Below are 23,818 nucleotides of genomic sequence, written 5' to 3'. Positions count from 1 at the left end.
ATCTATAATTGTTACCTATGGAAGGCTTAGTCCAACCAGGCAACTTCACCATTAACAAAGTTGGGATTCGGTCATGTTTTTATCATGGCTTTAAAATGCTTATGTACAGTGCTCATTTATTTGTCAGGCCAAAGATGCCAGATGATGATTTTACCTCATTAACTCTGATAGGAAGATTTTCAGCTGAATTAATTTTTTTAATTCTCAGCAATGATTTCTTATGGCACAATCAGTACAAATATTTATATGTGTTAGTTAAGGTAAAAACACCTAGTGAAGTCCCAGAAGCATTCGGCACAGCCACATGTCCTTGTACATCTGTATTAAATAAACTCTATCCAGCAATTCTTTTAACACTATCAGATTTTCTGCTAATAGAAACAGACAAAGCAGTAACAAAAGTATTTAAACAAGTCATTTTTAGTAAAAGGAAAAAAGGAAGAAAACAGAAATAATAGTGAATAAGCATGGAAAGATATTCACCATATCTAATGGGAAGGACTCTTAGAAGAAGCAATTCTTTCAAAAAGAGAAGTCAAAGCATCAACCTTCACTATTAACAGATTTTTTCAATAACTAAGAAGATAATATATTTACTTAACAGTGTATATAGAGATTAGATCTATACTTAAATAGAATTCTAAAACAAGATGAGGTTTTATTTTTATCCCCAACAATTAAAAAAATATACACCTGGGGTTCAGTTTTTATTTTAGCTATCTAGACTGAAAAGTACATTTCATCCTGAGATTTGGCAAATCTGTGGAATCAGAGTATAACAGAGGATGATAGAGATAGGTAAAAGAAAGAAAAGATCTGGATTCTAGTTCAAAGTTTATTTTTGTGCTGCTCTGGGCAAGTGAATTAACTCCTTGTGGAGGCAGTTTCATCAAAGGTAAAACAAAGGAATTGGATGAGATCTTAAAGATTCTTTCTTAGTACTTAAAAGCTTTCTGTGAATCAGATGTTGAACAACTGGGAATTGAGCTATACTGAATATGAACTAAAGATGACTCAAATGTTATTTCCCTTGCTTCCTCACAGAAAACTCTTGCCAATTTATTTTCCCCCACTTCCCCCTAACCTTTTGCAAAAACAGGGTCTCTGAAAACAAATCTCTAGAATTAAAGATTCTCAGTCTAAAACCTTTCTGGAACTCAACCTAAAACCTTTATATTACTCATAAGACATAGGAAAAAATAACTAGGTTAAAAAAGAGGGAGTTTTCCTTGGAAACAAGTGTATGAGTTTCCTTTAAAAAACAGTATATTTGCCAGGCATGGAGGCTCATGCCTGTAATCTTAGCAATTTGGGATGCTGAGGTGGGAGGACTGCTTGAGGCCAAGAGTTCAAAACCAGCCTGGACAACATAGTGAGATCGTCTCTAAAAAATAAAAAATTAGCTGGGTATGGTAGTGCATGTGGGCAGTCGCAGCTACTCAGGAGGCAGAGGGAGGAGGATTGCTCGAGCCCTGGAATTTGAGGTTACAGTGAACTATGATGATGTTACTGCACTTTAGCCAATGTGACAGAGCGAGACACTGTCACAAAAAACCCCACCAGGTTCAACAATAAAGCTTTTAAAATATGAAACATTTGACAAAATATTTATAACTATGTCAACATAGTTTTCTGAATTTTGTGCTCTAGATTAGCGGTTCCCAATCTTTTTGGCACCAGGGGCTGGTTTCATGGAAGACAATTTTTCCACGGACTGGGGGAGATGGGACAATGTTTTGGGATGATTCAGGTGCATTACATTTATTGTGCAGTCAAACCTCTGCTAATGATAATGTGTATTTGCAGCCACTCCCCAGCACTAGCATCGCTGCCTCAGCTCCACGTCAGATCATCATCATTAGATTCTCATAAGGAGCACACAACCTGAATTCCTTGCTTGCTCAGTTTACAGTAGAGTTCTAGCTCCTATGAGAATCTGATGCTACTGCTGATTTGACAGGAGGTGGAACTCAGGTGGTGATGTGAGCAATGGGGAGTGGCTATGAATACAGATGAAGCTTCCCTAGCTAGCCCACCATTCACCTTCTGCTGCGCAGCCTGGTTCCTAACAGGCCATGGACTGGTGCTGGTCTGTGATCTGGGGGTTGGGGACCACAGTTCTAGATTATTGGTCTTAAAGGTGAGCTATGACATTTCCTTTTGGGAATATAAAAACTGGATATTTTAATTACTTGAAATCTAATTTTCTTTTTTTTTTTTTTTGAGACAGAGTCTCGCTCTGTCACTCTGGGTAGAGTGCTGTGGTATCATCATAGCTCACTGCAAAACTCAAACTCCTGGGCTCAAGCGATCCTCTTGCCTTAGCCTCTGGAGTAGCTAGGACTATAGGCACACACCACCACATCTGGCAATTTTTTCAATTTTTAGTACAGATGGGGTCTCGCTCTTGCTAAGGCTGGTCTCTAACTCCTAAAGCTCAGCACTCCTCCTGCCTGCCTCAGCCTCCCAGAGTGCTAGGATCACAGGTGTCAGCCACTGTACCCTGCCTAAGATAAAACATTTTTAAGTGAACTCTCATTCACTTAAAATAGCTAGGGCCCTACAAATGAAATTCTCTAGTTCTGAAATTTTATGAGTATCTTGGGAAGATATTCCATAAAAAAATCTTTCACACACTACAAGAATGGAAAACTTATATCATTTTACTGAATTAAAAAATGTTTTGCAAAGTGTTATCTAAGTAAATTTGTTAGCATTATGGTTACTTTAATAGATTTAATGGCTTTTGGGGAAAATAATGATAAAAAAGATTAATTGGGAAGCTGATTCTTTGAGTCTAATTTAGATCAAAACATAGAAATGCCTTTATGATATGTTGTTTTCCTTCACTGCAGTTAGGCATTTAAAAATATTTTCAGTGATATATCTTGCAGAGTTAGATGTCATGATTAGGACTTTTTTCTTGTTACTCCAGACCTTCTTTTAATGGTGTATTATTTAGTGCACGAGGTCAATATGTGCCTATGAGAAGATTACATGGTTTACAGACTCTTCTCTTTCTCAAAGGTTATTTCTTTCTTGTAGGTCTTGTGGAAGAACTTGTGTATTAGCTACTGTTTGGGTTTTCAAATTTTTAAGATATAATTTATATTTAAGACTGGTTTGTGTAAAAATCAGCTCTGTGTACCTATCAGGAGCTACTTTCACAAGTAGTAATTTGCTTTAAAAAATTATAGGCAGACTATTCCAAAAAGCATAGAGTAGTTTCTAGAAAACATTCGAAGACTTCCAGTTTGAGTATTTCATTTTCAAATTTTCAGGTACTTTGCAGAAGAGTTAGTTGGGGGCGAAGGGAATAACCTCATACAACTAAAACTTCCAACCTACCCATCTAATAGGCAGGCAGTTATGTGCATACAACCTTATCTCTGGATTTTGAATTTACCTAAGAAGAAAGAAATTTAATCTTAACTTGTAAAAATAAAATAATGAACAATGACATGGAAAAGACTGATGGAAATATTCCCTTGTAAATGTAAGAACCAGCCAGGCAATGATCAAGATGACTAAGCAGCCTCAAGGATGTGTGACTCAGTGGGTTAATGCAAGAGCTTTTAGCTTCATGACATGCCTCTTAGTCATCCTCATAAAGGATTCTTTGTTTCAGAAAAGTAAGGGACTCATAAATGGTGTGAAGCATTGATTTTATTTGATAAAAATTAAATTCACTGTTTTGACAAAGCCAAGTTAACTGCAGCAGGGCCAATTTCACACAAATTCTTCCAATGAATCAGACTATCATTTGCACATATGCCCTCCAACCTAGGGTCTATTAAAGGAGCTAATAACTAAACATGAAGCCTCTGAACTGGCCTTCTATGCAATGGGATTTAGTAAAAGTCCGAAGAAAACCAAAATATATTAAGAAATGAAGTTTTAATTAGTAATGTGTAACCTCTTCAAGCAGAACAGTGTGATTATAATTTAACATCAAGCAGTTTAGGTTCTTAGTAATTTGTTGTTAATTTACCCCATGTAGCTACTATTCAAAGTCACCATAGTAGAATTTGTTTTGTGTATTTTAACTCCCACTGGTACCCTTTATTCTACCATAAGATTTATTACATTTATTCAAAAAAAACAACTATCTCTTCCTTCCTTTTAAGATGCAGCAAATTTAGTTTCTGTCTTTCTCTGTGGAATCAGAGAGTTCATTAAGATGGCTAGAAAGAAGGAAAGGTTTCAGGCGGATAATTTCTAGCCTAACTCCATATTAACATACTAGTGACTAAATTTAAAAAATATGAACTCTGAAATAATTTTAAAACCTTAAGAACTTTAATGAAGTTAGCTTAATTCAAATTAATATCCATCAAAGAGATTAGGCTTTGAGACCAGAAAGGGTACTTGTGGCTAAGTGTATAGCCAGCTATATACTCTGTACTAGTACACAACCCTTTTGTAACCATTCTAACATTAAAGCTCAAGCTCTTGGATGGCTGACAGCTAGGAATTTACTAACTTGGCTGCAATGGGATCTTGGACAATGCACTTATGTGACCTTCTCCCCATTGTTGGGCTGGGTTTCTGGAAACATCAATTTCAGTAGAGCAGTTGTTCAAAACAGCTGTCATGAAAAGTCAAAAAGAGTACTTTTTGCTAATGAAGCAAATGTTAATGTTAATACCTCACTTGAAGATCTAAATTCTAGCTCATATGTTTACCCCCCAAACTTATGCTTCAGCAGTCAAAAGACTACTATTATGATCAAACAATTGCAATTACTAATAGTTGCCTTAATAGTTTAAGGCAATTGTTAAATGAATTATGCATGTATTCTTAAACCATTTTCATGGTTCTAACCAGCTCTTGAACTATACTTGCTTTGCATTTCTATGAACAGACTATATGGTCCTTATGGCATAAAACTTAAATTGCAATGGTATCCTCTAAGCCAGTGGTTTTTAAAGTGTGGTTTGGGAATTCCCAGGGGTTCTCAAGATATGTTCTGGAGATCTGCAAAGTCAAAACTATTTTTATAATACTAAATGGTTATTTGCCTTTTAACATAAATTTTACATACTATTTTTAATTTCTAATACGATAAGTATCAATTCCACTTATACAAATAAAAGCCTTTTAGGGTCCTCAATAATTTTTTAAGAGTATAAAGGAGTGCTGGGACCAAAAAGTTTGAGAAACACTACTCTTAACAGAATAGTACAAGACTCTGCCTATATGGAACTCCCAATACATGCTTACCACCTCAAACGCTCTTTAGATGTACATCCATATATTATTTAAGACAGTCTCTATACTTGGAATCAGTCAATAAACTTAGTACCATTACACTATAGCATACATGACCACTAACTATCATAAAAGACCCAGGCTCATTTAAAAATAGCATTGTGATTAAAGAGCTATTGCATAGAATGTGTTGGAGTACTACTTTAAAATGTAGAAAGATACACCTCTACTCTAAAGTGAAAAAATATGCCTAATCCAAACTAAAAAAGGTTTTCAATCACTTTATTACTTTTTTGGGGGTAAAATAGTTTTACTTCAATCATAAATTCAGAGGAAAAATATATAAAAATGAAAGATGACCACAATTTGTATACTCCTTTAAATACAATTAGAAAGCAAGATGTGACATGTTTTTTAAAATTATGTCAGGAAAACATATCTGATTCTTTTTATAAATAAAGTACAATGTTTTGGATATAATAATCACAAATTATAAAGGCTTGCCAAGCAGGTCTATAGAAACATAAGGAAAGTATATCTGTCCAAGTTTGCTTTCTTTTCTGGACAATGTGTTTTATGTCATATCACAAGCCATACACAATTCATCTATAAACAGCGATCAAGATAATATGTTACATTTGAGGGAAGATTATTATCCAGGGCCTTTAAGTTCTAAATTAAAGTATTAGAAGGACAAAATATTGTTAAGTAAACACTTTGCTTCTATGAATCAATGCACCCACCTGGATGGCATTTTCTAACCATTTAGACTGCTAAAAGTAAAGTTATGAAAAATAATAACAACTTCAAGGAACTGAAACACTAATGTCATAGCACCTTCATCAATGGACAAACTCCAGCTTTCAGTATTAATGTAAACAGTTGAGACACTGTTTACAAGGGATAATAATTTAGTATTGCTAGAAATGCATTATTTAGGTAGAGGGCTAAGACTTAGATATTCTTTGGAAAAATCTTTGGATATACCTTTGTTGTCTTACTGAATTGTTTAGGCTGAAGTGCAAGACAATGGAAAAGATTTTTATTATATTCTAGATAGAACTGGTATCTGTGTGTAATCATCAAGCTTACCAGGATGTATCTGTCAAACACCTCACTAAATCTTTAGATACTAGAAGCAGGTAAGGGCTATCACACAGCAAAAGAACTAAACATGAAGTAGTTCCCAAAATTACACAGCCAAAATCTGTCAATTAATTTTGTTTTCTATATAGTATAATATCTATGGTTCAATGACAAAGCAAAAATAAAATCAATAATGTCAGCATGTTTTTCAGTGATGAGATGAATAATAATGCCTATGTGGCAGATTTTCAATCAAATCTGAAGGTACATGTAGATCTGTATGTAGTTCTGGTCAATCTTTTTTTTTTTTTGAGACAGGGTCTTGCACTGTCACCCAGGCTGGAGTGCAGTGACACAATGACAGCTCACTGCAGCCTCAAACTCCTGGGCTCAAGCGATCCTTCTGACTCAGTCTCCTGAGTAGCTGGGACCAAAGGCACACACCATCATGCCTGTTTTTTTGTTTGTTTGTTTGTTTTTGAGACAGGGTCACTATGTTGTCCAGGCTGGTCCTACAACCCTGGCCTCAACTGATCTTCCTGCCCTGGCCTCTCAAGGTGCTGGGAATACAGGTGAGCCACTGTGCTCAGCATCAATCTTCTTTATTTTGGCTGTGCATTCTGGTCTTGGCATAAATCAATTATTTGGTCTTTTGATTAAATTTATCCAGTTTTTGAATATAATCAATCTAAACTAGTGCTTGACATAATTCCATTTTCTGGACTATAAATACACAGTTGCATATATCAAACAACTGATATATGGCAAACTGAAGAAATGGCAAGCAGGATTGACAAAAGGATTGAGAACTAAAAGTATGACTGAGGTTATCAACTATTGTTGATAGGGGGTATGGTAATTGTTACAATCAATCTTTTTGTGCTCCTATTTGCTTAGCCATCATTGAAAAACTGTGAGCATAATGGTGTCTGGAAGGGACAGCAGACATGTATAAATTCCTTCCTGTGGGAATTATGCATGTGGTACTATATTGCTTAGGGTAGAGGATAGGACAAGGGGGGAGGAGGACAGCAAAGGAAAGAAAGAATCTTTAAAACAAAAAAAGTATTTGTTGAGTAGAAATATGGATTGTTAGATATTAGAGAAAGCAGACTATCTGTTAAAGCTATCAGAGATAGTTTGGTTCATTTTGAGCAAACAAGAGGCACAGAAATACCAGTAACAAGCCCTTCAAGTAGAACATCTTTATAACAAAATTAAAGTCTTTGAAAAGATCAGCTGCCAGCTCGTAGAAGCATGTAGCATGCCACAAACCGGTGCCTGAGTGGGAAAAGGATAAATTGTAAGGATCTAGCCAGGACAGGACCATAGGCATTTTCTAAAACTCTAAGAAAATAAAAGTACTGCATGTTACTAGAAATGGCCACTAGAATGGAAATGAGAGGAAATTACCTAGTGAAATACAGTTTGAGTATCTCTCATCATAATGCTTAGGACCAGAAGTGTTTTGAATTTCAGATTGTTTTGGATTTGGGAATATTTCATATAAATAATGAGATATCTTGGGGATGGAACTCAAGTCGAAACATGAAATTCATTTCTGTTTCATAGCCTGCATGTAATTTTATATAATACCTTTAATACTTTTGTGAATGAAACAAAGTTTTGATTGTGTTTTGACTGTCAGGTGTGACCCCTCACTTATGGTATCATGGTGGTACTCAAAAACTTTTGGATTTTGGAGCATTTCAGATTTCCCTATTAGGGATGCTCAACCTGTACATTACTATCAGGACAGTTTGCCTACAATATGGCTAGGGCTGAAGTTAGTTGCCAGTCACTTCTGAAATCCAGGATTTTTTTGTTTGAGACGGTCTCATTCTGTTGCCCAGGCTAGAGTGCCATGGCATCAGCCTAGCTCACAGCAACCTCAAACTCCTGGGTTCAAGCAATCTTTCTGCCTCAGCCTCTGAGCCGAGTAGCTGGGACTACAGGCATGTGTCACCATGCCCGGCTAATTTTTTCTCTATATATTTTTAGCTGTCCAGCTAATTTCTGTTTTTAGTAGAGATGAGGTCTGGTTCTTGCTTAGGCTGGTCTCGAACTCTTGACCTTGAGTGATCCGCCTGTCTCGGCCTCCCAGAGTGCTAGGATTACAGGTGTGAGCCACCATGCCCAGCCCTGAAATCCAGGATCTTAAAAAGGTTATTTCTGCCATCACCAACAGCCCTTTACATTTCTTTCAGAATTTCAGGGAATCAATGCTTCCACAACTGTTGTTAATTAGAATGCCTTTCTATGAGGAGTATGGTGTATTTGTGTTTATTTTTCTCCTCTAGACTTAGCAGAAACGAATGTGTTCCTTGCTAAAATGGATCGTCTCACTTCTTAAGGGAGGCTTAAGTTTGGAAATAGGAAACAAAGGAAGTTTCTGGACTTTTCCCATTTCCATCTGTTCCTAGGCATCCCTAAAGCCCTCCTGTGATTCTAACCTCGTAAATCCTGTTGTGTGCGAGCACCGCCCATAGTTTGTCTCGGCATTCGAAGAGAAGTTCTCAAAGGTGTATGTCTCTGCTCATCAAGGTAAGCAAGGTCCTCCAAGTGGGCAGAGCTGGTAGCTGACAAGAAAGAAAAGATTAGTTAGAATATCTTAGTTTAGAAAACTTGAGAGTCTGTATCTCTCAAACTTTGGAAAGTTACTCAAGCACAAAATGCATATGTATAATATATAATGTATGTAATATATTTTATGTCTTTAAAAAACCAAATAGATGGCTTTTTAAAAAATACTGAGCTTTCAATTTACTTGCTACTTTAAGATAGGACATTATAAATTTGTGTTTGCTAAAAGGTTTTATAACCTTAAACAGAGAAACACAATATTTCCTATTCAAACAGAGAAACAAGCAAACTTAACAAACATAAAACCTCACTTCATAAAAGTGATAATGTTAAAGATTGAGATTTAAAATGAAAAACAAATAAACTGCCAGTCCAACAGCTTAAAATGCCATTTTGCTTCTGAATGCCTGAATCAAGAAAGCTGCAATGACAGCAACAATGACAAAAGAGAAGTTTCTTTTTTTTTTTTTTTTTAAAGAGACAAGGTCTTGCTCTGTTGCCCAGGCCAGAGTGGTGTGATCATAGCTCATTGCAGCCTCAAACTTCTGGGCTCAAGCAATTCTCCCACCTCAGCCTCCTAAGTAGCTACAGGCAAGTGCCACCATGCCTGGCTAATTAAAAAAAATTATTTTTAGAGATGGGATCTTGCTATATTATTCAGACTAGTCTCTTACCCCTAGCCTCAAGTAATCCTCCTGCCTCATCCTCCCAAATTGCTGGGATTACAGGTGTGAGCCACCATGCCCAGCCTGTAAGATTATCTTTTTATGGCTGCTGGGCCTCAAATGATTTGCTACCAAGTACCTGGGGTATATTTCTATATGTGAGAAATTATATTATGTATTGAGATTACATAGTTGTCTGTCTCAAAGACTTTATAATCCAATTTGACCATCTTGGATATGTGCTATTTTGTCTAACAGTTGATTATAAATGAATTTTTTAATAGAAACTAACAAAAAAGGAAGAGGAGACAGCTTAGAATTCTCTCAGCATAAAGAAACAAGCATGTTGACAGTAAGTAAACTTATGTCTCCAACCTTACATATAAGTTGATTATGGTGATTGACCTTGAGTAGTGATATTAATTTGTTAAGTTGTTCATTTATTCATTCAACAAATATAACAAAATTGTCAATAAAAATATCAGCACTGTATCATAACAATAATTTTATCATGGTTTCTAATCAGTCTACAGAGAAGAAGATGCGTGAGCAAACATTTTACTAAAGAATGTAGCAGACAGCATTCAAGAGAATATTTTATTAAAATTACAGGAATGAAATTAGGCCTTAAAAGTTATTCCAGGCTGGGCGCAGTGGGTCACACCTGTAATCCTAGCACTCTGGGAGGCCAAGGCGGGCGGATTGCTCAAGGTCAGGAGTTCGAAACCAGCCTGAGCAAGAGTGAGACCCCGTCTCTACTATAAATAGAAAGAAATTAATTGGCCAACTAATATATATAGAAAAAATTAGCCGGGCATGGTGGCGCATGCCTGTAGTCCCAGCTACTTGGGAGGCTGAGGCAGAAGGATTGCTTGAGCCCAGGAGTTTGAGGTTGCTGTGAGCTAGGCTAACACCATGGCACTCACTCTAGCCTGGGCAACAAAGCAAGACTCTGTCTCAAAAAAAAAAAAAAAAGTTATTCCATCTGATATCTGCCTAATGCTCAACTCTTTTCTCTCTTTAGAGGTAGTTGCATAGCTTATGCTTGAACATATCTAATGGTGGGAACACAGTATCTCCCAAGACATCATATTTCATCTTTGCTCAATTCTGTTGTTAGTAATAGTTTTCTCTACTTCCCTACCTGCTACCCATTCTTTCTCTTGGTGGTATAGATGCTTCTTCTGTTTATATCAATTTTTTTTAAGAGATAGGGTCTTGCTCTGTCAACCAGGCTGGAGTGCAGTGGTCTGATCATTGCTCACCGCAGCCTTAAACTCCTGGGCTCAAGCAATCTTCCTGCCTCAGCCTCCCGAGTAGCTGGGACTACAGGCATGCACCATCATGCCTGGCTAACTTAAAAAACTTTTTTGTAGAGTTTTTTGGGGGGCAGGTCTCTCCATGTTGCCCAGGCTGGTCTTGAACTCCTGTCCTCAAGTGATACTCCCGCCTTGGCCTCCCACAGTGCTGGGATAACAGGCATAAGCCACCATACCTGGCCAAAAATAACCCTTTAAAAAAAGTTTACTAATACAGTAAAAAGAAAGGAACTAAAAGAAATGAATATTTATTTATTAAACACTCATAATGTGCTGGGTAATGTGCAAAATGCTTTTCTTGAATAACGTTTTTTATTTTTAAGGGAAACAAAAAAATCAAAAAAGTGTAACAATGAAGACATTCCACAAACTCCTTAAAGAGAAACTCATGGGCTTCTTGCCTGGAAAGATGCTTGGAAGATCCTTATTTCCTTGGCAAAAATCCCTATGGGTAATTGTCAGCCTTGCTCGTTATTAGGGCAATAATATTAGGATATTCTGAGCACAAATGTTTCCTTAGCTTTGTATCATCTCCCTTCCCTTCCTTGATATTTTGAACACAAATATTCCCTAAATTTTACCAAACAGTTACAAAGCATTAGTCATTATATGAATCCTCTGGATCAGGACATCACAGTTTTCTTAAAAATAGAGATTCTAATCTATATGTATTCTATAGCAGCTTTTAAAATGGGTCATTAATTGCAAACAGAGACCACAGCAATAGGCCCACCGAGACAGTCAGTTGATTAAGAAACTGATACAAGTTGAGTATTCATTATCTAAAATGCTTGGGAACAGAAACGTTCTGGATTTTTTTTCTGATTTTGGAATATCTGCATTATACTTACTGGTTCAGCATCCCTAATCCAAAAATCTGAAATCCAAAATGCTCCAATGAGAATTTCCTTTGAGTATTATGTTGACGCTCAAAAAGTTATGAATTTTAAACATTTCGGATTTCAGATTAGGGATATTCAAACTGTAATTGATTCTAAGCAGAAGCCTCCACCAAAAACCTTCCTCTGCTGCTAAAGCACAAGGGCTACACAATGCTCAAAAAAATGTGGTAATAAGACTCCTGCCAGAGTATAACTCCTGATATATAGTGACAGTTGGGTATAAACACATTTGAGGGTGATGTTGGCAACAGGGGAAGATAATAACTTCTTTGCTCTTTTTCTATGCCTAATGCTAACAAACATGAACTATTAGCAGCTTATTCTCAAAATGCACATTATAAAAGTAACTATTCCCTCCACAAAAAGTTGGGAAATCTCTTTATAGCATCTCCCTGAAATCATTCAATTAAATAGCTTTAATGTTACAATGAAGCTTTCAAACCTATGTCCTTGACATTCGAGGCATAATGATAACCTACTTTCTCCTTGCAAAGGCAAGGTAGAACACTCTCTGGTGACTCAGTCTTTATATCTGTCATAATGGTCCATATTAAAGGTGGTGTAAAGGAGGTAGTAAATATCTCTACATCTGCTGCTCTCCAAAACATGCTTTTGGCAAACTGAAATACTGGCCACAATTCTTTACCTCTTTCTTGTCATCTGTATTTGAAGTTCTCCCCACTAGACCTGCATCCTACTTTGCAGTAATTCCCATTAGAGGTAGTGTGTACTTTCCCCGCCTTTGACTTTGGCCATTTGACTTGCTTTGACGAATGGTACATTAGTAGATATGACACAAGGAAAGGTTTACAATGCGCTTGTGTAACTGGGCTTGTATTTTTTGGTTCTGTCATCCCTATGAGAGAATATGTCCAGGTAGCCCATATTCTACCTGGGCATGATAGGAATGAGGAGGATCTGGAGTCAATCTCCACCTTGGAGCCAAGATGAATCAAACTCTATCTATGTCAGTCAACTCTTAGCCAACCTGAGATGTGTGAGTAAAAATAAATGATTGTTTTAAGCTGCTATATTTTTGAGTAGTTTTAACACAGCATTATTGCACTAAAGCAAAATGATTCACTTGTTGATCTTTCTGAGCCCAAGTATGAGCTTAGGCTGTAGTGGTTTGAGACCCACATAGGGTGGGGGACTATGTCTTATTTACACTGTACTGTCAGTAACTGCATTATGTCTGACATAAAATAGGTACCTAAAATGATTATTAATTTGCTGAAAGAGGACTAAGGGCTGCTTGGCAGGCAGCTCTGACAAATATGTTTTCAAGAACAGGCTAGCTGATTTTCTTTTGTATTGCATGTATAAAGGCAAAGGAAAATTCTTTCCTGTTCTATAATCTGGGAGATTACACTGGCTTTTTTTGGTCAAAAGGTAGAATCAGCTAATGGAAATGAGTACAATGAAAAACAACTCAGATTTGATTTATAGAGAAATCAAAATGTCACTCTTTGAAACATAATGATTGGCATATCTTACAGTATCTTATTTTAAAAGCTTCAAAAGACATTTTTAGAATTAACTGTTTGAACCAGCTTTTATAATACAGCCCTGAAATGTACAACAGTTCTACTGACATTTTGGACCAGGTATCATAAAGAATGTCAGTATATGTCCTGTATGCCCTAGATCTCTGTTTTTATTTGACTTCATTTAACTATAATGTTGCATTTAACATTATCCTACTTTTCTACCTTAAATCAAATAAGACAGGGAATTTGAAGTAAAAATTCTTTTTAAAAGATTTCTTAGGGGCTGAAAATTCATAATCAGTTCATCACTATTAATATAACTGAGTTTTATATTCTATAATGTTAATATTCTCTGTACTCAACTATGATAAGGGCTGATTAAAATGTGTTTGACAGTACATACATTTCCTTTCTTAACTATCTGGGTCTATTGGAAATCCAGCCAAAGAAATTTACCCAAATTGTAGCTCTGGTTTCTATAAGGAAATACGTCTTTGAAAACTAGTCTAGGCTGGGCGTGGTGGCTCACGCCTGTAATCCTAGCGCTCTGGGAGGCTAAGGCAGGCGGATGGCTCGAGGTCAGGTGTTCGAAACCAGCCTGAGCAAGAGCGAGACCCTGTCTCTACTAAAAATAGAAAGAAATTAATTGACCAGCTAAAAATCTATATACATACACACACACACAAAATTAGCCAGAAATGGTGGTGCATGCCTGTAGTCCCAGCTACTTGGGAGGCTGAGGCAGAAGCTTCGCTTGAGCCCCAGAGTTTAAGGTTGTTGTGAGCTAGGCTGACGTCACGTCACTCACTCCAGCCTGGGCAACAAAGTGAGACTCTGTTTCAAAAAAAAAAAAAAAAAAAAAAAAAAAAGAAAGAAAAGAAAAGAAAACTAGCCTACCAAAATGAACATCAGTTGTTTTATCACTTTACTACACAAAACCAAGAAATATAGTAAATATATTTTAAAATAAGCACATTTCTCAATTTCAGCCAGATGACAAAAGAAAAAAAAATATTGCTATCACTAAGCTGAATGAATAGTTCATTCTTTCACAAATCCAAATACTCACAGGTAAACTGAACTAAGGAAAAGCAGGAATACTCGATATCAAGCACAAAAGCTCTGGAGCCCCGATTCAGTAAATGGGGAACTATGGCTTTAATCTGAGACTGAAATAAAATTATGGTTGGTGTTATCTGACTCTATTAAAACATTCATTCTTTTTCTTGTTTTAGCAATTAATATCTTCTTTTTTTTGTCTCTAAATCTATCACTATTTTCTTTTTTAATTTTTTATTTCAAAATATCAAGGGGGTATAAATGTTTTTGTTACATGAAATCAAGGCTTTTGGTATGTCCATTACTAGAATAGTGTTCCTGTACTCAATAGGTAAGTTGGTAAGTTTTCCTTCCCACACTTCTCCTCCCACCCTCCCCCTTCTTGGTTTCCAATGTCCTTTATTTATTTATTTTTTTTTGAGACAGAGTTTCACTCTGTTGTCCGGGCTCGAGTGCCATGGCATCAGCCTAGCTCATAGCAACCTCAAACTCCTGGGCTCAAGCAATCCTTCTGCCTCAGCCTCCCGAGTAGCTGGGACTATAGGCATATGCCACCATACTGGCTAATTTTTTTTACATATTTTTAGTTGGCCAATTAATTTCTTTGTATTTTTTTTTTTTTTTTTTTAGTAGAGACAGGGTCTCTCTCTTGCTCAGGCTGGTTTCGAACTCCTGACCTTGAGTGATCCACCCGCCTCGGCCTCCCAGAGTGCTAAAATTACAGGTGTGAGCCACCATGCCCAGCCCCAATGTCCTTCATATCTCTTTTTGTCCATGTATATCCATCATTTAGTTCTCATTTATTAGTGAGAAGATATGGTGTTTGGTTTTCCATTCTTGAGATACTTCACTTCGGAAAATGATCTCTAGTCTGATCTAGGCTGCTGCAAATGACATTATTTCATTCCTTTTTATGGCTGAGTAGTACTCCACAGTGTGTGAGTGTGTGTGTGTATCTCACATTTTCTTTATTTCTTCATGAATTTATGGGCACTTAGGTTGGTTCTACATCTGTGCAAGTGTGAATTGTGCTGCGATAAACATTTGAGTATAGGTGTCTTTTTTTATACAATGACTTCTTATCCTTTGGGTAGATACCCAGCGGTGGGATTGCTGGATTTGATGGTAGGTCTACATTTATTTCTTTAAGGAATCTCCACATGTTCTCCATAAAGGGTGTACTAATTTGCAGTCCTACCCTACCACTATTTTCTTTATCAAATAATACAAAATCATGTTCTACTATCCTTTCTTCCTTATTAAAGAACTATTCTTGTTAGTCCTATTTTCAGTTTCTCTCTGATTTATCATTTCAAAATTTTTGTCCCTTCTAAAGCATTATTTAAAGGCCTGTGAGACAAATATTGGAAAAATCAGCCAAGAGATCCAAAATTCTGTTGGCCACTGCCCTTTGCTCTACTAGTTGTACCTAGTTGTATTCTTTCTCATAGTTACTTGAATCTTTCCATTTGCAAGTTATCTTCAGAGAAAAGGTCTTTGTCATACTGAGTCAAACTTATCTTTCCCTTTGTCAAAACTCTGCCTAGGCTACACTTTCTTTGTTTCTCTGATCAATTTCCTAGTCAGAATTAATTGCTTCTTCCTCTCATATACTGCTATTTAGAACTTGTTTTTTCAGCTAGTTGTTTATATGTCTTCCTCTCATTGATTGTAGTAGGTTTTTGAGGGCAAGAGGCAATGCCTGATTCATCTTTGATCACTCCATCCCTTCCAAGTAAATCAGAATGCCCTGCACATAATGCTCACTGTAGAACTGAATTCCAGACTAGTCCTACTTAGATTTAATGTATCTGGCCCTACCGTCATCCTCCTCATTGTCTTGCTTGCTTAACACTTAACAGACATAACTACAATAATTGCTTGGATTCAATGATATTCATATTATCTTCCTTCAGATACTGCTGATCCTACTTTTACTTTTTTCCATAGCACATGCCATCTTCTAGCATACTATATAAATTATTTATTGATTATGTTTATTTACTTTTCTCAACTAGAATGTAAACTTTATGAGGATGGGAATTTTTGTTTATTGACGATACTTAAGCACTTTGAACAGTGCCTGGCATATGGTATATGCTCAATAAATACTTGTCTAATGAATGAATAACTGTATTATATGTACAATTCATGTTTCAGATACATTTAAACAATGAAAAAATAACAAATTAACTTTTGTCTTACTGGGTTATTTTGAAGGAGGTAGCTATAGCAACAAGACCTTATACATCATCATCCCCTGCAAACAACACTGACAGCTCTATGGGGACATATATATTCCTACCTTAGAGTATTAATACTACTGTTACTGTGAAATTGTACTGGCAAATATTTTTGAGATAATTCTGTCTGATTAAATTAATACTATAATAATTAGTGAACACTTTCCACATAATGAGGTGAGTTCAAGTGAATTGAGAAAATAGAAAAGTAAATCTATAATAATAATTTTTATGTAAAAAGAAAAAGCTTTAAAAAGTAAATCCACAAAATTTGTGGTTAAAAAGATTTTTTTTTTAGAGAAGGAAAAGAGAAGAGGAAAAAGGAGCACATTATTTTTGGAGATTTTATCAGATTATAAAAGCTGAGGATAACTGACATATAATAGAGCATTTAACTGACATGCTTTTTTAAGGTTAAAATAATTTAAATACACTACAAATGGGAAGAAAAAAATTCAACAGACAACATTTGGCATAAAGCATTTCAAACACAACTTTATATTGAGTTTAGAAGCCAGTTTGAATTGTTTCTTCTTATATCAATTACCGCTAATGCAAACAGATTACAGCAGCATAATTGTCATTCTGGCTGACCTGAGCAGGGAGCCTGGAATGACATTTTATCTTTGCTACTGCCTGGGCAAGAAGCCACTCTGCTGTCCTTACACCCTTGATATATAAAGCCAACATTCTGATGGCTAAAAAGCCCATTTTTGATTTTTTTGTAAAATCTGCATTATAGTTTCTTATTGGATTCATTTAAATTCCCCTAGATTCTCATTCTTCATTTACCTGAATCTTAAGATCCTTTTCTTAGGGAAATGTGCAGCTCCAAGCATTAATAAGTAGATAGTGAGAAGTTTATATTTTAACTGACCTGTTGTTTGTATGTTTCGCTGAAAGACCCTTCATTCTCACACAAAGCACTGACGACAGCTGTTGCAAGCAAACATTTCCTGCTTCCCACATCCCTCTAGCTCCTTGCCAATCTCATTTTAAGGCATCAAGAATGACCATAGACAGCCTACTCTCTGATAATTTCTGCCATGCAACCACAAGCCCACAAAGATCCTCTACCTCCTTCCAACACATAGGCTTAAAAACAAATATGCAACAGCAATTTACATTTTGAAAACAAGAAAAGACATAATTTTTCCCATATTTTAGAATTTTAATTTAAAGGTATATAAACATCTAAGTTTATACTCAGAAAGCTGAGCTACTTTAGAAAAACCTGAGTCTTAATGCTGCAGACTGCCAAAACTCAATCTTAATCACTTTGTCATTCAAGTTAAAAGTTTTTGTTTTCACCAAATGTAGTATCTTCATATGTGGAACATGGACCTTTTAATTGGCACATCTAACTACAGACTTCACTTGAGTCTTTATAATTTAAAAAGTATACAGCTGAGTCTATTTGACCACTATATTTATACTTATATTAATCATTTGCCACAAGTGAGTTAAAAACTCAGCAAATATATTTTTAAAATAATTCACAGTAAACATTTGCATATGTGCTGACTCCATTCTTCCTGCAATAAAAGTGTCATAAAAGCCACACAAGTGCTTCCCATTCTTCTTAAAATTAAGGGTCCCAAGACCCTTAAAATCAAGGGTCTTGGTCTTGGAATAATATCAACAGTTTTATTCCTTAGAGTTCAGTCCAGCAGCAGCCTCAAGAATTTTAAATAATCCTTTGACAATTTCCTGTCATGTCAGAAGATGTGGTCCTGTAAAGACACCAAGGAGCGAAAAAAAAAAAAGACCACCAAGGAGCTCAGGCAAAAGAAAGTAATTCTCTTCCCAAAGTGGGGAGAAGTCTGTAACATGTCAAGGAACATTTAAGCAATTATTCCCCCAGGTTTTTAAAAGCAATGCAAATGGTATTTTTCACAACATTATCTGGTCTCTAAAACAAACAATTATATCACTCAGGCAGAGACTAACTTTAAAAACGAAGGGAAATTTAAAAGTTGGATTTGAACAAAACCTTTTATTACTGGCATTCATCATCCCCACCCCTACTCCGCCCCCGATGTTCAGATGCTCAGAACAATTTGATAAGTACACACATACTGGACTTTTTTTCCTATTTCAAGTTCATTTCATATTTGAAAACCTAAATTATTCCTGTTCACCAAATCAGGTATTTGATTTTCCTCAGATTTCCTGTGTATTTGATTTTCCTCAGTTTGGGGAACCACTTCTTCGTATGCATTAGAAAGTAAACGAAAACATATATATCTAGAGTTAAAAAGAAAAGAGAAGACCATTCTCAACTAAGAAAATGTGATTTTAAAATTATTTACATATCTCATCATTTAAGCTACCAGAAGTTGTGGTTTTATCAAATATTTACATACATTATACAGTCACCAGTGTAATTCCCTGTGAAAGTAATTTTATTTCTCTGAATTCTGAAAACTCAACTTACAATCTACTAAATTTTGAAAATTACTGAGTCATTGGTTTATAGCTTACTTTCCTGCTTCTTTGTAAGCACAATGAAACTGTGGTTTCTAGATACAGAAAACAATCTAATGCAAACTATTCTATGAGCTATGACTTGCCCTGCAGGCAATATAGGTCTGTTTGTATCATGTTTAACACTGACAAATAATTTTCTGATGATGTATTTTGTTCAATATAATATGTACTACTCCAACAGGATAAAATCCTACTCTCCAGGACAGAGCTAACTGACCTCTGGTGGTACATTTACCTTTTACCTTTTCTTTAAAGAAGCATGATCATTACTGCTTAAGAATCTAAAGAGTTCTGTTAACATTATGGGATGACAATCATGGTAGGTAAAAAACTATCAACAATTAAAGTCTATAGTCATAACAATTTAGGATAATATAATAACTTTTTTTTTAACATGAGGGAGGGAGAGGAGAGGAAAAAGAGGGAGAAAACATTTAAGTGTGTATAGAAAGTATTTTCTGATACCTGAGTTAAAACAAATATACTCCCCAAACATTGGGAAATTAATATTTTATAATACTTGATATAAACAGTATATTTTATATTAAAAAGATACAGAAAAAATGACACCAAAATATTTGATAAACTGACCTCATCAAAATTCAAAATTCTTGTTGAGTCACAATTCAACAATAAGAAAATGATAAGACCCTAAATGTCCATCAACTAGTAAATGAACAGATAAAATGTGGCATAGGCATACCATGAAATATTACTTGTAACAAAAAGGAAAAAACTGCTGATACATGGTATGTCCTATATAAACCTCAAAAACATTACATTAAGTCAAAGAAGCCAGACACAAGAGTGGGCATGTTATATGACTCCATTTATATGAAATGTCCAGAAAATATAAATCTATGGAGTCAGAAAGATTAGATTAATTGCCTGGGACTGGGAGAGAGAATGGGATTAACATTAAATAGAGATAAGAATCTTAATGAAGTGATGAAAATGTTCCAAAACTGATTTATGGTGAAGGTTAAACAACATGGTAAATTTAGGTTTATACTATCAATTTGGAGCATTTTAAATAAATTATACATTTGTTCCAGTTATTAAGCTATTTTAAAGCAACATTCTAAATATTTTACAGAGACAGGGTATCGATATGTTGGTTGCTCACACTGGTCTTGAACGCCTGGGCTCAAGCCTTCCTCCCACCTCGGCCTCCCAAAATGCTGGAATTACAGGTGTGAGCCACTGTGCACAAAGTTTATATATTTTATTGCTATCTTTTCATTATATTTTCCATAGACTTTCTGAAGTCCTCTTGTATGTATATACCCATGTAACCACCATTCAGATCAAGATATAGAAAGGTCCTTAGTCAATAGTCCCACCAAAGGTAACCATTACTTTAGTTCTATCATCACAGAAATGTGATAGCTTTATTTGCTTTTCTGAACTTTATATAAATGTACATACTTCATATATTAATAGTATGCATTCTTTTGGGTCTAACTTATATTCAATCATAACCGTGAAATGTATCCACAATGTTGCCTATAACAGTATCTTCTTTTGAACTGCTGTATACAACTTATTTATTAACTCTACTGTTAGACATTTGAGTGGCTTCTGAGTTTTAGGTATTATGAATAAAACATATAAACATTTTTTTACTTGTCTTCTGATGAACATAAGCACTTATTTTTCACAGGTATTCAACCTAGGAGTGAAATTGCTAGGTTTATATAACATGCATGTATAGCTTTATATACCTTTAACAGACCTTGCCAAACAGCTTTCCAAAGTGGTAGTACTAATTTATTAACATACTCCTACCATCAATGTATGACATTTCAATTGTTTCACCTCCTTGCTAGCACTTGGCATTGCGAGTCCTTCTAATTTTGGGGGCAAGGGTATAGTGGTATCTCATTGTCATTAAACTTCTGGATTAGAGGTGAAAAACAGTTTATTATTCTGAGCAATAGCAGTAGCCAGAGGATCAATATTAGTGCCAGTTCCCTAAGCCCCAATTCCCATACAGAAACACAAAGAGGTGATACTTGTACATACAGATGAATATATTATAAGAGAGGCAGATTAGTTTGCATTTTCTAGGATTTTATATAAATGGAACCATACAGTATGTATTTTTTATCTGGCTTCTTTCACACAGATTTGTATGTATTGTTGTGATATCAATAATTCATATCTTTTTATTGCTGAGTAGTATTCCATTGTATGAATATACTATAATTTATCTATTCACCTGGGGAACATTTGGGATATTCACAGTTTTTTGGCTGTTACAAAGATGTACACAAATGATCACAGCAGATTTATCTATAAGAACATATGCTTTCACTTCTCTTGTATAAATCCTATTGATTTTTGACTCACATGTCTCTTACATATATTATATTTAATTTAGTTATCCCTTGGTATCTGTGGGGGATTAGTTCTAAAACCCCTGCTCAGATACCAAAATCTGCAGATGCTCAAGTCCCTTTTAGTAGGCCCTCTGTATTTGTGGCTCCTCATCTGTGGACACAAAGGACAACTGTATAGATAAACGATTATATATTATGTATTATACATATCATACAGATATTATACATTTCCATATTTTAGAGAATCATAAAATATATTAACCTTTGGAGAGAGGTACTATGTGAAGAGAGGAGAGTGGCTTTTACTTTTCCTTTTGTATTTTTTGTTTGAATTTGAACTTTTATCTGATTTATATATATTATGTAATATATATGAATCTTTAATTTCTAAACTATGTCAGCAGGAACTACTGTGCAAGGAAATGAAGCCTTATTTTTTGTTTTGCTTTATTTTTTGTCTCTCTCTGTATTTAAGACAACTAATAAATTTTTTTAAGTAGAAAAGAGGAAAATCTCTGAGGCTACTCTTGGTTCTTGGTATCACCTTTCAATGTCATCTTCTACCATTCCTTCCATGTACCTCAGGTTCTAGTCATGCAGAAATATACTAGTAATGTGCCAAGTTCATGAACTTCTTGGTGCTCCTTTCCCATTAGTCTTGATGAATTCTTACTTGTTCTTTTCTATGATGTCTTCTATTCCGCTCTACCCTACCGTCTCCCTTTGCACTTGATGCTTCCTCCTCTGTGTTCCTACAGTGCTTCATAAATTACTGCGTTTATCACATTGTAGCTGAGCATGTTACAAATCCCAACAATGCGTATCAATTAGAATTTCCTCCTGCAGTTGTCTCTACAAGTCATTATCTTAACATTTGCTATTATCTGTTTTTCTTTTTTTAATTTTATTATTTATTTATTTTTTCCAGCATATTGTGGGGGTAAAAATGTTAAGGTTACATATGTTGCTCCCCCTTTAATCACTGTTCTAATGGATATGTAGAAATTTACTAACGTACAACTGTAGCCATAATTATGTTGATGCCTATAAGTAGTCAAGTTGCTAAATGGCAGTTAGTAAAAAATTACATCATGAGAACTAGAAGTTTAGATGCCTGAAAAAGTCACAAACTGGATAACAATTCCCCAAAAGTTGACCATAATTTAAAAGATTTTACTAAATAACTAGAATATCAGCTTTTACAGGATGAAATTCTAAACAAAAGTCTTATAATCCATGTTAATGGAAGAATGTGCTCTTTATCTTATAAAATGTTGCTTGTTTTGTAAAGCCTTTTGGAAAAAAAAACATATTTCAAATGATATTTTTACTGGGTGATTAAAATATTGGCATAGAAACCTGAGTTCCATTCTCTGCAATAGAGTTGCACAATTCTTCAATATCTAGTAAAGTTAGAGAAGCAACTGGTAATTTGTTGATACTTCTGCCAGTTGTCTTATGCTAATTTTTTAAAGCAATAGTGTTAGAAAGCTTTAGAGATAAGGAGAGGAAAAGCATATCTGGCTAATTAGACATCATTTTGTAAGCCACACAGTTAGCATTTTTATAGGGCGAAATAATGAATCTCTATAGCTATTTCTGCCCAAGAATGGCAAAGTATTTTATAATCTTTCAGTAAACTAAAAGGAGGACAAGAGAGGATTAGAACAAAGACATTAAGAGACTTCACCATCATGAGAAAAATTAAGTTCTGGAAATGAGGGATCTCATGCAGACAAACAATTTATTGCTGGGCACTGTCTACGTACCACACTGATGATGACAATCTGGCTAAACACATATTATAAAAACTTAAGAATAAACAAAAAAAAATTAAAGAGCAAATTTCAGCTTTTTTACCTCTTTCAAATCTTTCTACACTAAGATAAATACAGCTAATTGGCAATGTCCCTCTCATAGAATTTTTACAAATTTTTGACTCTCCATGCAATTTATGAAGTCATGTGAAATACACCATCAAAGCTTTCCACAAAGTCTAAAACAGTTTCTCTTCCTACGCACAGCTAACACTATCTATGATATGTATAGCTGAGGGGTGGCTTGGGCCACATGATTCTGGATGCCTTTTTTTTCTTTTAGACACAATTACATTTCTAGTTGAATAAAAGGTTTCTGATCTATCACTGAAAAATATATATTGCCAGTTGTTAGCAAATAATGATAAAGGTTGTTTACACAATCTATATATTAAAGAGAACCACAGATTATAATTCTGGAAGAAATGAGACTTTGAGATATTAATAAGTTTAAAATGTTTTGTGGCTGGCCTATATTGCCATCTCATGTGGATTTTTTTTGAGTATTTCTTTATTAAAAAAATTTTTTTTTAATTTTAGCGTATTATGGGGGTACAAGTGTTAAGGTTACATATATTGCCCATGCCCCCTCATGTGGATCTTGCTTTCTC

General features: G+C 35.2%; 1 protein-coding gene across 12 annotated transcripts in view; it reads right to left on the bottom strand.

Moving 5' to 3' along the window:
- Window positions 1-23,818, bottom strand: part of TANC2 (tetratricopeptide repeat, ankyrin repeat and coiled-coil containing 2) — a 370,065-nt gene that overhangs the window by 115,477 nt on the left and 230,770 nt on the right. For all 12 annotated transcript variants that reach the window (XM_012747318.3, XM_012747321.3, XM_012747322.3 and 9 more), the window contains one exon: window positions 8,751-8,876. In XM_012747318.3, the coding sequence (XP_012602772.2) occupies window positions 8,751-8,876 (126 nt within the window). The remainder of the gene's footprint in view (window positions 1-8,750; window positions 8,877-23,818) is intronic.

This window comes from Microcebus murinus, chromosome 18 (assembly GCF_040939455.1).
Source record: "Microcebus murinus isolate Inina chromosome 18, M.murinus_Inina_mat1.0, whole genome shotgun sequence".
NCBI lineage: Eukaryota > Metazoa > Chordata > Mammalia > Primates > Cheirogaleidae > Microcebus > Microcebus murinus.
This window is presented reverse-complemented; position numbering and strand designations above follow the sequence as displayed.